The following is a 17,683-nucleotide window of genomic DNA, read 5'->3' as shown; positions in this document are numbered from 1 at the left end:
AGGGGTCAGAGGAACTTTGTATACACTGCTAAAGGGTCTGAATTTTATTTTACTGGTAATGGGGAATCATGAGCTGATTTTCAGTGAAGAGGAGTATAATTAGATTTTCTTTTAGAACATTATATTTGGCAGGAATATGGAAGGTAATTGATGGTGGGGATGGAGATGTGTTGAGATGGAATTGCAGGCAGCAAATAGGAGCCCCTTGCATTCAGTAATTCAGGAGAGGGATGATAAAATCTAAACTATTTCTGAAAAGCTCCATTTCTATTATCTTTCTTCTGCTGTCAGTTTTCATCACCCATAAGCACATCACATCCTCCTTCAGGAACAGTAACTGGGGATGCTGAATATTAACAGAAAACATCAACCACAGTAAAGCTTTGCAAACTTTTATCACAGTTGGACCACCTCAAAAATCAAAGCAGTATTTTCCAGAAAGCCCATGGGCAGAACCTCCTCTCCCTCAAAAATAACTGAATGGCCCTTTCTGAATTGACAATCCATGGGCCACCTTACTTCTCTCAGCAGTTATTGTGCCCACCTGTCGCCTTGTGCTTTTTCAGCAAGATAGTGAAAAAGAAGAAGCAAGAAAAGAGGAGAAGAGGAAGATGGCAAAGGAGCAAGGTAAGGTCCCTTTATTGATCTCAGTCATGAGTAAAGAATTAAGGCTGTTGAAAGAAGAGCAGGAGCTGATTAAATCCTGTGGTCCATTACTAGGCATCAAATTTTACAAAGGAGATTCAGGATAAATGGGAAGACGTCCATGGGTATTTTCTCATCTTACTTGTAGAGAAAGAATAACTCTCTCTTCACTCTCTAGCACATACCTGATGAAACTTAGCAGAAGCAAACTCCTTCCCATAGGACAGTGGTTCTCAACCTTGGCCATACATCGGAATGAACTGAAATATTCTTTTTAAAAAATACTGATGCCTGAATTATACCCCAATAGATTCTAATTTAATTGGTTTGGGTGTGGTTCGGTAATTGGTCCTTTTATAGAGCTCTCTGGGTGTTGGGAACGCACAGATGAGCTGAGAACTGCTGCTGTAGCCCAGGGGTCAGCGAGCTTTCTATAAAGCACCAGAGAGTAACTATTTTAGCTTTGTGGGCAATATGGTCTCTGTTACAACCACTCTACTCTGCTGTTTTAGAGTGAAAGCAGTCATAGACAATATGTAAATGAGTGTGTTCCAATAAAACTTTATTTATAAACATAGGCAGTGGGTTGGATTTGGCCCATGAGCTACAGTTTATTGACCCTGTCAGACTCCAAAGAACAGCTGGATTGCCCAGGTGCTGAATTAAGTATAGAGAAAATAGGAAAAATATTCTAGTTTTAAAAGGGCATTTGGAAGAAGGTTGTAGCTTTATCTTAGTACAATGAGATATGTTTCCGAGTTGCATTTCAAAGAATTCTTGGGTAAGGCATTTTACTTCTGGGGCAGTAAAGTTTTGATGGTCAACAAAAATTCACTTTGCCACCATGCCATAGCCATCTATTAATAATGACAGCATATTAGCCAACTTTTCATCTGAAAACTACCAACAAAGGGTCTGAATTTGAAGTCTTGGTTCTAGGTGCATTAGCCCCAACTTACGGCAAAGCTGTCAGGATAGGTCTGGGGAAGGAGAGGAAAAAAAGAAACACATAGACTTCTGAGGGAGGCAAGGTGTGACTTTTGTGTTTTGCAGGAAAAAAAAATTCAATAAAGAAGAAAAAACTTATAATGTGCAAGGATAACTAGAAGGGTTAGACACAAAGGATAGACATTTAGCCTTAGAACCTGAACCAGGACAGAAAAAATTAAAAACCAAATGAGAAAAAGGTTTCCATGAGGACAGGGAGGGGAACTAGTGCACTGATATAGTTCATATGTTCTCTAATTTCTGTCACTGGAATTTAACCATGAGCCTGTTTTGCTTTTTTGTTGTGTTGCGTTATTTGTTTTTAATTCTACACGGGAAAGAGGATCTAATTTATTCTATTATTTTATGCTGGAGGAGGGAAAGATACATTAGAAATGAACTTCTGCCTAATCTTTAAGATGCTCTCCTGTCATTACTGGTTTTATCCCTCTCTAGGAAAGAGTGGTCACATGACAGATGACGGCAAATCATGTGCCTTAGACTCAGGCTGGATGAAGTGTGGGGTTAGGCCATCCTCACCTTTATCCTGTCGATGTTGGCTTCCATCTTAAGCTGCTCTACCAGCTTCCTGGCTTGTGCTATGCTGGCGGTGTTGTTGCTGGCCATCGGAGTGCTGGATAGATCTTTCAGAAACACTAGAAAAGAAAACAAAAAGAAGATTGTATCAGCGAATTCATGAGCCAGCAAATGTGCAAGTTCATCGCAACTAGGAGATCTCAAAGCAGTGGCTGTAGCTAGGCCCGGCTTCTCCAGCCCTCTCCATCCACGGTCAGTATTACCTCAGATTGGCAGGCAGACCAGAGGATGAGGTTTTATTTTCCAACTCTCGCTACTTCCCCATCCCTTCTTCAGAGGGGGGAAAAAAAAAAAACCACACACACACACAAAGAATATGACCAAATGTTCTCCCAATGGGCTCAAACCTTATCCTTCTGGTTAACTGTGACCAACTCAGCATATTATACTACAGAGACACTATAGTGGGAGGCTTGGCTTTTCAGTGTCACTTAATCCAGCATTGTTGTAAATAGCCATTTCTCCCCATTCTATTTGAAATTAAAGTTTGAGTCACAACGATCTACTTTACTCATAATTCCTCAGGGACATGTCTATCATGCCAAGTGGGAGGGATTGCCATGCCTAATGGTTAAATATGTCAATTAGTTCACCAGTGTTATTCTAAATGAAGTACAACAAACTTATTAACTTATTTCTTTTATAAATCTGGAACATTAACATTTTGAGAGTAGAGTTCTTGGCTGGGCATGGTTGCCCACGCCTGTAATCCCAGTACTCTGAAAGGTCAAGGTGGGAGGATCCCTTGAGGCCAGGAGTTTCAGAGTAGAGTTCTGTTCCTACACAGACTGTGAGATGGTTTCTTTGTCTCTACCGTACCTCTTTCTCCATGTGTGCTCTCCTTCAAATCCTATCCCACATTCATTTCTCTTCTAATCCTTTCATATTCATGAATATCCCACATTCATTTCTCTTCTAATCCTTTCTTGATATACCATCTCACTTTATTATTGTTGTTCATCTTGGAAAATATCTTATTTTATTCTCAATGCCCATTTCCCCCACATTCTGAATCAATCTTACTTTGTATCAAGGTGTCATATGCAATTTTAGGACCATCTGTGTAAATGCGCTCCTTGAGATCACTGATATCCTATTGGATAAAGCAAAACCTAAGTGCTTTGATTTGACTAGAGTGCATGACCCATGAAAGAGAAACATTAAACACTGCCTCGTCGACACTAATGGAATCTTGTTCTGAAGATACTATATAAAAATAATGACTTTTGCTAGCTTTGGGCAATCTTTTTACCAAAGGATGAAGCAAGATCGGGTTACTTATCTTAAAAAGTAAAAGAGAGAACACACAGAAAAACTGGAAAAGGAAAAATAACCCATAACAAATTCTGTACATAGATTTTTTTAACATACCAACTAAAATCAACAAATAATTCTTTTCTTAATGACCAAAAAGCAAAAATATATGAATTATCTCTTTTGGTACTTATTTCTTGATATCCAGTTTTTCAAGACAAAAGAAGAAATTATGTATAACTCTCTGTAACATACAAGTCCCTTCATGGAGAATATTATGCTAAAGAATACTACAAAATAAGCCACCCAACAACATTTACAGAATAAATTGGAGGATAATTAATTGTTCCCTCAATTTCTTTTCTTTTTTTTTTGAGACAGAGTCTTGCTCTGTCGCCCAGGCTGGAGTGCAGTGGCACAATCTCAGTTCATTGCAAGCTCCGCCTCCCTGGTTCACACCATTCTCCTGCCTCAGCCTCCCAAGTAGCTGTGACGACAGGCGCTCACCCCACGCCCCGCTAATTTTTTGTATTTTTAGTAGAGATGGGGTTTCACCATGTTAGCCAGAATGGTCTCCATCTCCTGACCTTGTGATCCGCCCACCTCAGCCTCCCAAAGTGCTGGGATTACAGGTGTGAGCCACCGTGCCTGGCCATCTCTCAATTTATTTTCAAAGAGTTTGGAGACAATAAAATGGGAGGGAAGATTGAAGGAATCTTTGAAGTCACAGAGATCTCTGAATTCTACTTTTGTACATTTGGAGATCACAGGAAGGAGAATTGCATGGAAAAACAAAATAATAAAAGGAGACTTTAACAAGTATTATTTCATCAGCATGGTTAGGGACCCAATCATCGCAGCCTCACAGGGGAATTACATGCCCCACAATTAAACAAACATCTAACAGCCTAGGAAGACTTCACAGGGCCAAGATAGAGCATTGACTTATTCAGAAGAGTAGCCTCTTCTATTCATCCAATGTTGGATGCAGTCACAATCTACAAGCCCCTGGATGCTGTTCTGTGAAGCTAATGTTTCTGCCAAACTGGAATTCATTCATCACGCTGGAATGCAGACTATCACAGAATTACCAAGTTCTTATTGGGAGATTTAAGATTCTGGCCAGTGACTCTTTTGCCCTGAATCTACATCAGATTACAGGGTGACCTGCGGCAGAGATCACAACTTGCCTTCTAATCCCTCTTCTTTTCTTCTCCATTAGTAACGGGACTTTTTTTCTTCTTAGCGGAGACCACAAGAACCCTGAATTTTAGCTAGGTGTATTTTGCTGAAAGATACATTCCAAGCCTCCCTTGAGGCTAGGTAGAGTTACATAACTAAGTTTTGGCCAATGAGATATAAACAGAAATGTTCTTGGAGGGAAGAGGTATATGCCTTGTCTCTCCTTCCTCCTGCTACTGGCCTGGGAGGCATCTGCATTGATCACAGAAATCCATCTTAAACCTCTAGAATGACTGCTACACTAGGGTGAACAGGAAGGATCTGGGTCCTTACTGACTTTGTGGAGCCATCATGCCAACTGTGAGATGGCTACCTTTGATGTGAGGGAGAAATAAGTGCCTATCTTATTGTTGCCACCATTATTGAGGAATTCTCTGTCATTAGCCAACAGACCTGCTATTAACTGAGTAAATGACCCATTATTGTGATTCAAGCATCAAGGAAAGTCTGTGTCTCAATGCCTTTCATGCTCCCTGGGAAAAGCTCCATCTCCTGACGGAGTGGCTTGAGGAGGCTGAGATAGAGAATATATTGGTTCTATTGCTGCTGTAACATATTACCACAAGTTTAAGCGCTTAAACAATAGAAATTTACTATCTTATAATTCTGGAGAGCATTAGTCTCAAATGGGTCTCACTGGGCTAAAATCAAGGTACAAGTAGGGCTATGTTCCTTTTTGAGGCTCTGAGAGTCCACTTTTTTTATTTTCTAGCTTCTGAAGGCTGTCAACATTTCTTGGCTCTTGGCCCTTTCCTCCATCTTTAAAGCTGGCAAAGGTGAGCGGAGCCCTTCTCATGTCACATCAGTCGACCTCCTCTGAAGTCACATCTTCCTCTGACTCTGACTTCTGCCCACCTCTTCCACTTTTAAGGACCCTTGTAACTACATTGTGCCCACCCAGATAATCCAGGATAATATACTTTTAGGTCGGCTGATTAACCTTAATTCCATCTGCAACTTCTTTGCCATGTAATGTAATGTATTTCTAGGTTCTGGGAATTGGGACATGAACATCTTTGTGGGGGCTGTTATTCTGCCTATCATGGAAGAAGTCCTCTGTATAGGCAGGGAAGGGAAGTAGGGAGGTGGGAAGTTGAGATGGAGAAACAAGAGGGATGGGGTAGTAGTCTAGAAATGCAGGAGGGAAAACACATTTGAAACCTCAATGCACTTAAGAGAAAAAGTAAACCTAGGCTTTGGTTTGTGCTCCTAGTTTTAGGCAGCCACACCCTGAATGTTCTTCCTTTACTGTATGAACCAGGCAGAGTCGAGCACCACTTTTAGAATCAATTAGTGCATTTTTCCCTTTTTTTCACATCCAGCTGATTTCCCATAAAAGCATGAAAAAATCCCCTCCTGAAGACTGAAAGAATTGTAAAGTACTAGGCCAGTGTTCCAAAGAAGTGTTTATTTTCCTAAGAGGTGACAGTGCATTTGGGCTAAGGGTGAGATTCATGTAAAATGGATACTGGATCCATTTTGGGTTTAGAGTCATGTAGTGGGGGATCTCCACAGGCCAGAAGCTAAAATAGGAGCAAAAGAAGGACACCAGAGAGTAGAATCAACTGGTTAAGGAGTAGGGCTGGGTAACAAAAGCAAAAATAGACAAATTGGACTCCATAAAATGTAAAACTTCTGTGCTTCAAAGGACAGTTCAACAGAGTGAAAAGATAGCCCATAGAATAAGAGTAAATATTTGTAAACCACTTAAATGATACAGAATTAATATCCTAAATATGAGACACTTAAAACTCAACAACAATAACAAAAACCAATTCAAAAATGGGCAACAGACTTGAATAGATATCTCTGTAAAGAAATATGAATGGCCAATAAACACATGAAAAGATGCTCAATTCATTAATCATTAGGGAAATGCAAATAAAAACCAAAGTGAGATACTATCTCACACCCATTAAGATGGCTGCTATGAAAAAAAAATAACAAAAACAAGTGTTACCATATGATCCAGCAATTTCACTTCTGGGTATAACCCCCCAAAATTGGAAGCAGGGTCCTGAAAAGATGTTTGGACCCCTTTATTCACAATAGTCATAGTAGCTAAAACATGGAACCAACCAAAGTGTTCATCAAGAGGTGAATGGATAAAGAAAATGTGGTATATACATATAATGGGATATTATTCAGTCTTAAAAAGAAAGGACATTCTGACAGGCTCAAGTGTGGACGAACCTTAGAGACATTATGCTAAGTGAAATAAGCCAGTCACAAAAAGATGAATACTATATGATTCCACTTCTATGAGATACCTGAAGTTGTCAAATTTATAGAGACAGAAAGTAGAATGGTGGCTGCCAGGGGTTGAGGGGAGAAGGGAATTGGAAGTTATTGTTTGATGGGTATAGAGTTTCAGTTTTGCACAATAGAGTTCTGGAGATGGATGGTGGTGATAATTGCACAACCGTATACATGTATTTAATACCACTGAACTATAGGCTTAAAAATGGTTAAGATACTAAATTTTATATTGTGCATTTTATCACAGTTTTTTAAAAAAGAAAAACGAATCAGTGTAGAGGTCTTCTTTTAGCATAGATGGAGGGGTGTGTGCACGTATGTGTATGTCTGTGTGTGTGTGTGTATGTGTGTGTGTGAGACAGAGAGAGAGAGATGCAGGGTCCAAACACCTCAAGCTTAGAAGACAAACTTTTTCTTATTTACACACTTAAAAATCGGAATGCGTTTTCTTCTTTGTTTTGTTTGCAATAGTTGGCTTTATAAGGTTTGAACCAGGAATAGAGGTACATCACTTGGCATTTCAGGAAATAGCTAGAAAGCATGGATGCATGTATGTTGTCTTTTTTATCACATACAAAGTTTTATCATATACTTGCTTCTCGGACAGCATGCATTTAACGTTTTGGGGTGTAATGTTTCATTTGCTTGACCCTCAAATTGTGCAGAAGTCACAACATGAGCAAAAAGTCTACAAGGAAATGAGCTTCAGAAAATTATGATCTGTTTTTAAAAGATCCAGCAACATAGTATTCAAAGTTGGAATTTTGTGATTCACAGTAGAGGTGGGGAAGATTGTCTATTGTGGACCACGCTCATGGATTGAAAAATAGATGTGGGCAAATCAAAAGCAACTAAAAACTAGTATTCAGATGTTGTCTGATGTATGGGGAAAGTGGAAGAAAGAGAATGTCCTAAGAACACAGGAGGTAATTCAGCAAATTCCAATGAATATATAGATGTACCTTCTACATTGTGGTCAGTTTAAAAGAGAAAGAAAAAGGAAGAGACTGATCACAAAGAATAAAAAAACCATTGGGTGGAAAGGAATGAAGCATCAAAATGTGCACAGTTTCAGAGAAGGGTGTAAATGGCTTAATTCACAGTCTTCTCACACTGCTGCAGCTCCACCCCAGTGTTTCCAGTTGTGGTCATCTTCCTCTCTTCCACTCACCAACACTGGATGCCATTGTGTCTCCTCCAGCCCTGGTGTTATATACAAATCCAATGTCATGAAGCTTTTGCCCTATGTTTTCTTTTAAGAGTTTTATAGTTTTTAGCTCTTACGTTTAGGTGTTTGATCCATTTTAAGTTCATTTTTGTTCACAGTGTTAGGGCCAACTTCATTCTTCTGCCTGTGGATATCCAGTTTTTCTATCATGATTTGTTGAAAAGGTTGGCCTTTCTCCATTGAATTATGGCCTGGATGTTTGTGTTCTCTCCCACAATCACACGTGAAAGCTTAATCCTCAATATAATGGTATTTGGAGGTGGAACCCTTGGGAGGTAATTAGGTCATGACGGTAGAATTCGTATAAATGAGATTAGTACTCTTATAAAAAGAGAAATGATTTCTCCCTCTCTCTCAGCCATGTGAGTAAACAGGGAAAAAACAGCCATCTCCAAATCAGGAAAAGAACCCTCACCAGAACCTTATCATTCTGACATCTTGATCTTGCACGTTTAGCTTTTAGAACTGTGAGAGATAAATGCTTATTCTTTAATCACCTTGTCAATCACATTTTTTTTTTTTTTGATAGCAGCGCAAATTGAGTCAGACAAATGGTCTTGGCATCCGTCTCAAAAATCATTTGACCATATATGTAAGGGTTTATTTCTGTGCTCTCTATGCTATTCCATTGGTGTATATATATGAGTTGTCTGTCTTTATGACAGTGCCATACAGTTTTGACTACCATGGCTTTGTAATAAATTGTGAAATCAGAAAGTGTTGAGTCTTCCAACTTGTTCTTTTTCAAGATTGCTTTGGCTATTTGGGATTCTTTGAGAATCTATATGAATTTTAAGACAGATTTTTCTATTCCTACAAAAAATATTGGGATTTTGAAATGGATTACAGTGAATTTGTACACTGCTTTGGCTAAGTATTGACATTTTAACAGTATTGTCTGCTAATCCATGAACATGGGATGTCTTTTTCCATTTATTTATGTGTTCTTTCAGTAATTTTTAAAAAAATGTTTGTTGAGTAAGTCTTTTACCTTCCTGGTTAATTCTTACGTATTTTATTCTTTTTGGTGCTACTGTAAACGGAATTTTTTTCTTAATTTCCTTTTCAGATTACTCATTGTTAGTGAACAAAGATACTACATTCACTGATTTTTATTATTATTATTATACTTTATGTTCTAGGGTACATGTGCACAACATGCAAGTTTGTTACATATGTATACATGTGCCATGTTGGTGTGCTGCACCCATTAACTCGTCATTCACATTAGGTATATCTCCTAATGCTATCCTTCCTCAACCCCCCACCCCACAATAGGCCCCTGTGTGTGATGTTCCCCTTCCTGTGTCCAAGTGATCTCGTTCTTCAATTCCCACCTATGAGTGAGAACATGCAGTGTTTGGTTTTCTGTTCTTGCGATAGTTTGCTGAGAATGATGGTTTCCAGCTGCATCCATGTCCCTACAAAGGACATGAACTCATCCTTTTTTATGGCTGCATAGTATTGCATGGTGTATATGTGCCACATTTTCTTAATCCAGTCTGTCATTGATGGACATTTGGGTTGATTCCAAGTCTTTGCTATCGTGAATAGTGCCGCAATAAACATACATGTGCATGTGTTTTTATAGCAGCATGATTTATAATCCTTTGGCTATATACCCAGTAATGGGATGGCTGGGTCAAATGGTATTTCTAGTTCTAGATCCTTGAGGAATCGCCACACTGTTTTCCACAGTGGTTGAACTAGTTTACAGTCCCAACAACAGTGTTCAAGTGTTTCTATTTCTCCACATCTCACTCCAGAAACTGGTGTGAGATGGTATCTCATTGTGGTTGTGAGACTGGTGTGAGATGGTATCTCATTGTGGTTTTGATTTGCATTTCTCTGATGGCAAGTGATGATGAGCATTTTTCATGTGTCTGTTGGCTACATAAATGTCTTCTTTTGAGAAGTGTCTGTTCATATCCTTTGCCCACTTTTTGATGGGGTTGTTTGGTTTTTTCTTGTAAATTTGTTTGAGTTCTTTGTAGATTCTGGATATTAGCCCTTTGTCAGATGAGTAGATTGCAAAAATTTTCTTCCATTCTTAGGTTGTCTGTTCACTCTGATGGTAGTTTCTTTTGCTGTGCAGAAGCTCTTTTGTTTAATTAGATCCCATTTGTCAATTTTGGCTTTTGTTGCCATTGCTTTTGGTGTTTTAGACATGAAGTCCTTGCCCATGCCTATGTCCTGAATGGTATTACCTAGGTTTTCTTCTAGGTTTTTTATGGTTTTAGGTCTAATATTTAAGTCTCTAATCCATCTGGAATTAATTTTTATATAAGGAGTAAGGAAGGGATCCAGTTTCAGCTTTCTACTTATGGCTAGCCAGTTTTCCCAGCACCATTTATTAAATAGGGAATCCTTTCCCCATTTCTTGTTTTTGTCAGGTTTGTCAAAGATCAGATGGTTGTAGATGTGTGGTATTATTTCTGAGGGCTCTGTTCTGTTCCATTGGTCTATATCTCTGTTTTGGTACCAGTACCATGCTGTTTTGGTTACTGTAGCCTTGCAGTATAGTTTGAAATCAGGTAGCGCGATGCCTCCAGCTTTGTTCTTTTGGCTTAGGATTGTCTTGGCAATGTGGCCTCTTTTTTGGTTCCATATGAACTTTAAAGGAGTTTTTTCCAATTCTGTGAAGAAAGTCATTGGTAGCTTAATGGGGATGGCATTGAATCTCTAAATTACCTTGGGCAGTATGGCCATTTTCATGATATTGATTCTTCCTATCCATGAGCATGGAATGTTCTTCCATTTGTTTGTGTCCTCTTTTATTTCATTGAGCAGTGGTTTGTACTTCTCCTTGAAGAGGTCCTTCACATCCCTTGTAAGTTGGATTCCTAGGTATTTTATTCTCTTTGAAGCTATTGTGAATGGAAGTTCATTCATGATTTGGCTCTCTGTCTGTTATTGGTGTATAAGAATGCTTGTGATTTTTGCACATTGATTTTGTATCCTGAGACTTTGGTGAAGTTGCTTATCAGCTTAAGGAGATTTTGGGCTGAGACGATGGGGTTTTCTAAATATACTATCATGTCATCTGCAAACAGGGATAATTTGACTTCTTTTCCTAACTGAATACCCTTTATTTCTTTCTCTTGCCTGATTGCTCTGGCCAGAACTTCCAACACTGTGTTGAATAGGAGTGGTGAGAGAGGGCATCCCTGCCTTGTGCCAGTTTTCAAAGGGAATGCTTCCAGTTTTTGCCCATTCAGTATGATATTGGCTGTGGGTTTGTCATAAATAGCTCTTATTATTTTGAGATACATTCCATCAATACCGAATTTATTGAGAGTTTTTAGCATGAACGGCTATTGAATTTTGTCAAAGGCCTTTTCTGCATCTATTGAGATAATCATGTGGTTTTTGTCTTTGGTTTTGTTTATATGCTGGATTAAGTTTATTGATTTGTGTAGGTTGAACCAGCCTTGCATCTCAGGGATGAAGCCCACTTGATCATGGTGGATAAGCTTTTTGATGTGCTGCTGGATTCAGTTTGCCAGTATTTTATTCAGGATTTTTGCATTGATGTTCATCAAGGATATTGGTCTAATATTCTCTTTTTTTGTTGTGTCTCTGCCAGGCCTTGGTATCAGGTAATGTTGGCCTCATAAAATGAGTTAGGGAGGATTCCCTCTTTTTCTATTGATTGGAATAGTTTCAGAAGGAATGGTACCAGTTCCTCCTTATACCTCTGGTAGAATTCGACTGTGAATTCGTGTGGTCCTGGACTTTTTTTTGTTGGTAGGCTATTAATTATTGCCTCAGTTTCAGAACCTGTTATTGGTCTATTCAGGGATTCAACTTCTTCCTGGTTTAGTCTTGGGAGAGTGTATGTGTCCAGGAATTTATCCATTTCTCCTAGATTTTCTAGTTTATTTGCGTAGAGGTGTTTATAGTATTCTCTGATGGTAGTTTGTATTTCTGTGAGGTCAGTGGTGATATCCCCTTTATCATTTTTTATTGCATCTATTTGAGTCTTCTCTCTTTTCTTCTTTATTAGCCTTGCTAGTGGTCTATCAATTTTGTTGATCTTTACAAAAAACCAGCTCCTGGATTCATTGATTTTTTGAAGGGTTTTTTGTGTCTCTATCTCCTTCAGTTCTGCTCTGATCTTAGTCATTTCTTGCCTTCTGCTAGCTTTTGAATGTGTTTGCTCTTGCTTCTCTAGTTCTTTTAACTGTAATGTTAGGGTGTCAATTTTAGATCTTCCCTGCTTTCTCTTGTGGGCATTTAGTGCTATAAATTTCCCTCTACACACTGCTTTAAATGTGTCCCAGAGATTCTAGTATGTTGTATCTTTGTTCTCATTGGTTTCAAAGAACATCTTTATTTCTGCCTTCATTTTGTTATGTAGCCAGTAGTCATTCAGGAGCAGGTTGTTCAGTTTCCATGTAGTTGAGTGGTTTTGATTTGAGTTTCTTAGTCCTGAGTTCTAGTTTGATTGCACTGTGGTCTGAGAGACAGTTTGTTATAATTTCTGTTCTTTTACATTTGCTGAGGGGTGCTTTACTTCCAACTATGTGGTCAATTTTGGAATAAGTGCATACATTCACTGATTCTTAATGGAGACGAATGCTTTTATCTTCTACTTTCACATGAGTTTTAAAGTAATTGCATATGATAAATCTTCTTGAGGAAAGGGTGTCGCACCTTGTGAATATAATGGGGTCAATAAAAAGGGTTGACAGAGTCCCATTAGAGGCTTAGGCAGTTTCAACAGGGAAGCATAGACACACATCATACATGCTTTGCAAGTGTTCCTTTTTCATTTTACGTGTAATCCAAATTGTGCAGAAGTTTTTTTTAAAGAGACAATAAAGGTTTGAATCCATTAACCCCTGAAATGGCTTTAAAATAAATGTTCTGAGAAGATCATGTAGACAAAGCTTCAAAACATACATACCTCTTAAAGATAAATGACAAAAAAACAAAACCTTTTAGTTAAAAAAGAGGGTGATTCATTTCTACAGACTCGTCCCCCTCACCCCATCAGCCTAGTCTTTGGTGATGCCCTGTGACTTGTGATGCCCTGGAATTTCCCTTTTTAGGGCCCACCCTGGCTTTGGGGCCACAGAGGACCACCCCAGAGGCATGCCCAGCAGTGGACTTCACCTTTTCTAGGAGTTGATGGGGCAGTGGTAAATGGATCCAGGGTAGGTTCTCTTGGGGAAAATCTGGGTTCCTGAAATCACTTCTGGGATCTCAGAACATTTCTGGACATCAGCTGGGGTGATGACCAAAAGTTGGATAATGCTAGAGTGACATTCTTTGGTCCAACAAGCTGTTGTGAGCCCAGTAGTTGCCAGCACCTGCCAAGTACTGGATCATATGGCAACCATGGTATAGCATGGAATACATGTGGTTACACTTCTTTAAATTTGAATGAGAAAAGCTTCACACCACAGGTTGATCCTTTAAGAATTCTACAGCCAAAATGTCTTTTAAAATTTCTAATAATCTAACCAGGTCTGGTGGCACATGCCTGTATCCCAGCTACTTGGGGGTGCTGAGAAGGGAGGATTGCTTGAGTCCAGGAGTTTGAATCCAGCCTGGGCAACACAGTGAGTCTCTGTCTCTATTAAAAAAAAAAAAAAACTTGAAAAAGAAAAAATAAATAAAATTCTAATAATCTACTATCTGGAAATTCTAATGGGACTCAATCTTTTCTCAAGGTCCCATACTAGACTTACTGGCAGTGGTAACCAACCAGGAAGGTACTGCCTCTTACGAGGCATTTGAAAATGTGTGGGGTTGGTTAGGGCTATGACAATAACTGGGGGTGCTACTGGCATTTAGTGTGCAAAAGTGGAGACTCTGATGCCTTGTAGTATGCCAGTCAACAATGAATTGTGCTGCTCAAAGGCCCATAATACCCTCAATGAGAAATATGAAAGGATACTGAAAAAATAGCCATAAAGCTATGCATGAAAAATCTACTCAAAGAAAGCACTCCATGTGCAAACTTTCAACTCACTAGATTTTTATAATCTTATGTCTTATAATCCCTATTATTTTCTCAGTGATGATGAATAAGTGTTAAGTATTCATAATTCTCAGTAATATTGTGCTTTGTGGAGATCTCGTCCCTGCTCATCTAAAACAGAGCAGAGTCTCTTTTATGCAGTGTACTGACAGAATGAGATTATTCCGGGTTATATTTGCCAGTAAGCAAAAAAGATACAAATAGCAAAAATCCCTGGAACAATTATAGGAAATGTGTATAAGAGATTGATAGAATTCTGCAAGAATGCCCTAATTATCCCACCTGAATTCCATACTGAAGAATAATACAGAAGGAATTTTATTCTTTTCAACTGATGAGACGAGTATAGTCCCCGTCCCACCCATCCAACAAGAAACATGAAAAATAGGCCTGTTATAGAATAACCATTAGAGGAGATTTCATTTTCTAAAAATACATGTAGCACTTTAACTTCTTTCAGAATGAACTTTTCTGTTAAGAAACCACACATTTTCTTGTCATTTAGGCTTACTAATAAACACACAACCCCTTATTTCTGTGGCACGAAGATAAATAAATGTTTTGTTAATGGGTGGAGAGAGTGTAGGTTAATTGTGGAGGATTCCATCCTTTTCATACTTCAATGGTGTTTTTCAAGGGTGGCATCCAGACAGACTTCCCTAGGGCCTGTAATTTCAATTAAAACTGTGTGTTTCTCAAGACTGTGTTTTGGTATTTGCAGTAGGTGCTGAGAGATTTTGTTTTGTGTATTTACAAGTTAGGATTACATAGGCAAAAAAAAAAAAAAAAAAAACCGATTTGTGTGTCTAGAATACAAATTGGAGGTTTATAGTCTCTCAGTCACTTGATAATATTTTTATTATTCTTGTGTGTCAGTCAGCCACATCTTTGGTGATTGTTTGTAAGTTGCTTTTGAATTAGCAGACTAATTTCAAGATGTTCCAATTTAGAATTTGTCAGAGATTCTGCAATTAGTCATCTGAATAAATGTCTTTGTTAATTGCTCATACCATAACCCATGTTTAGTTTGGTCATTTTTGCCGCTCACTTTTTTTGATCCCTACTCTAATTTATTCTGCAGCAAGTAAGTAAACCATCATCAAATTGATATTATATATACTAACATATGCTATATTATATACTACTAAATGATGTATATATACACACAACATAAAATTGATCATATTTATATACATTAATTAGATTGGTATATATACTACTATTAGATAATATATACTAGAATACTGTTAATATCCATTCCTCCAAAGGGCTTTCACAAACAGAACTCTAGTGAACTTATCAATAGTGGCTGCAATGTGAATTGTGAATCAAGTAATAATTGCAAAATATCGGCCTGCCAGGTTTCAGGATCATTGTTTGTCAGTCACCTTTTTCTACTGCCAATTCATCACTTTGACCTAAAAATACTAAAAGAGCACATTTCAATCTCTACTAATCAGCAAACACTAATTTCTTTTGGTTTCTCAGTCGCTAAGGAGATTTTAAATCAATAAAGATTTATTGGGACACTTACTGCTTTTCTCTCAACTCTTACAAGCCCCAGAGGATCTGGGTTGGAATTCACATTGAACACTCAGTCACTCTTTCCCAATCATGTCTTTCAACAATTGGGAAGTCACAAAGGTCTTTTAGGTGTCATGATGTCCTGGTTTCCTCACTCACCTTTGTTCATTTTTGAGCAGCAGTGTGGAGGTTTGAGATGAACAAACAAGGAGATGAGAATAAAGAGGGTGGGGGCAGGCGTGTGTAGGGTAGATGTCTACACCAACAGGCATGGACTAGCTTGGAGATAAAGGGTATGGAATAATCTTGAGCCCCCCAAGTTTGCATTTGAAGAGGGACGGGCAGGGAAAGAACAGGAAGATATCCAAACTGTGGATAGCCTCAGGGGGTTCACAGCAGGGCCAGATGCAGAGAGCTGGACTCACTCCATGGTGCTGGCTAAGATGAAGAATGGATTTGTAAACAAAACAAAACGAAACAAAACAGGAGCCTTCCAAGTGCCTCCCCACTCCTTCTGTCCCCACTCCTCATCTTTTTATTGTTTCTTATTTCCGGAGATTTGATTTTACAGGCCAAAAGCTTTGTTCTTTCATGGAGGACCAGGAACTCACACTAATACGAAGATTTGCTTATGGACCAAGAGCTCGCCACATGCCAGGAACTGGCCCAAGGGCTTTCCGCATTATCTTGTTTCATTCTCACAACTCAAGGGAAGTGAGCGCTGCATCCCTTGTTGAAGGAAATTGAGGCTTAGATTAGGTCAGCACATTCGTCAGAAGGGTGTTTCGGAAGCAGTCTCCCCAGGGAAAGATTTTCTTTCAGTTCTTTTCAATTCACATTTTCAGAGGCACCGGACTGATCCTAATCTGGGGTCTATGGTATATTTGGCCATTTTCACATCCATAACAGCAATTTTATGGCTTGTATGGCCACGGGGAGAGCAAATGCAAATGAGGACCAGTGTGGAAACCCCATCAACCAAACCTGCTGTGGGGGTCAAGAAGGAAGAAAATGACTCAAGGGAGCAACATATCGACAGAGCAACTTAAAATTCACTCTGGAATATTTCCATGAGGTTTCGCTGGGAAGTTGCCACTTACCAAGTGGGAGAGAGACAAAACCATGTATTTCTTCCCTCAAATCAGCATGGGAGCCATCTTTGCTGTGTGGGTGGAGAGTAAGACCCAACACGGCTTCCCTGTCTCACGCAGGTGCCAGAAGCCATCATCTGAAATGACAGCTCTCTGCTTTCCAGTAAACTGCTGGTTTTGAAAACATTAACCTTACAAGATGCAGCCTTCCTCTTGGAAAGAGAGTCATTGGTTAGCTGTTTCTAACAACCTTTACAAAAAACAGAGTCCTTGAAAAATGATTTCAAAGTCATGGATTTCACGAATTTTGTAAAATGAAATGAATAGGCCATGTTGCAACTTTAAAATGACATGTAAGCTTTTAGTTTTCATCTGAGATTTGGATAAGGAAATGGCTTGTATCTATAAATGGGAGCTGGCATTCTTAGACGCTAGGTGGGCTTTGTTCACTCCAAGGAAAAAAGATTAGTACTTTGAACTGTGTATGTTGGATTTTTTTTTAAATACGGAAGCCCAGACCATGAACCAGTAGGGTTCCAACAAAAGAGAAATAAGGAACTAGTTTCCATAAAAATGGCTCTGTTAACCTATGGATGCCTAATACTCTGCAACAGCAGGCAAGGGGGATCTGACAGGTAGCAGCCTTCTGCCTCCTTGCAGGAAATTATCTATTGGTTAATTAATTTCTTCATTTTAAAAAAACACTCACACTTCTTCCATCCTAAATCCTCAGTGTCTCTCGAACCTCAGGCAACCCCTGTAGTTCAGGGAGACTACCCTGGTGGAGCTTCCTTGCCGTTGCTCAGATGGTCTCTTAGGCTTCCAAAATCATAACATGAGAAATCCTTTGGTGAACAAAGGATGCTG

General features: G+C 39.0%; 1 protein-coding gene across 4 annotated transcripts in view; it reads right to left on the bottom strand.

Annotated features, from left to right (window-relative positions):
• GNG2 (G protein subunit gamma 2) overlaps positions 1–17,683 on the bottom strand; it is a 128,429-nt gene that overhangs the window by 16,923 nt on the left and 93,823 nt on the right. For all 4 annotated transcript variants that reach the window (XM_007986686.3, XM_007986688.3, XM_007986689.3 and 1 more), the window contains one exon: positions 2,173–2,288. In XM_007986686.3, the coding sequence (XP_007984877.1) occupies positions 2,173–2,259 (87 nt within the window). In that variant the 5' untranslated portion in view covers positions 2,260–2,288. The remainder of the gene's footprint in view (positions 1–2,172; positions 2,289–17,683) is intronic.

The sequence above is a fragment of the Chlorocebus sabaeus genome, chromosome 24 (genome assembly GCF_047675955.1).
Source record: "Chlorocebus sabaeus isolate Y175 chromosome 24, mChlSab1.0.hap1, whole genome shotgun sequence".
Taxonomy (NCBI): Eukaryota; Metazoa; Chordata; class Mammalia; order Primates; family Cercopithecidae; genus Chlorocebus; species Chlorocebus sabaeus.
This window is presented reverse-complemented; position numbering and strand designations above follow the sequence as displayed.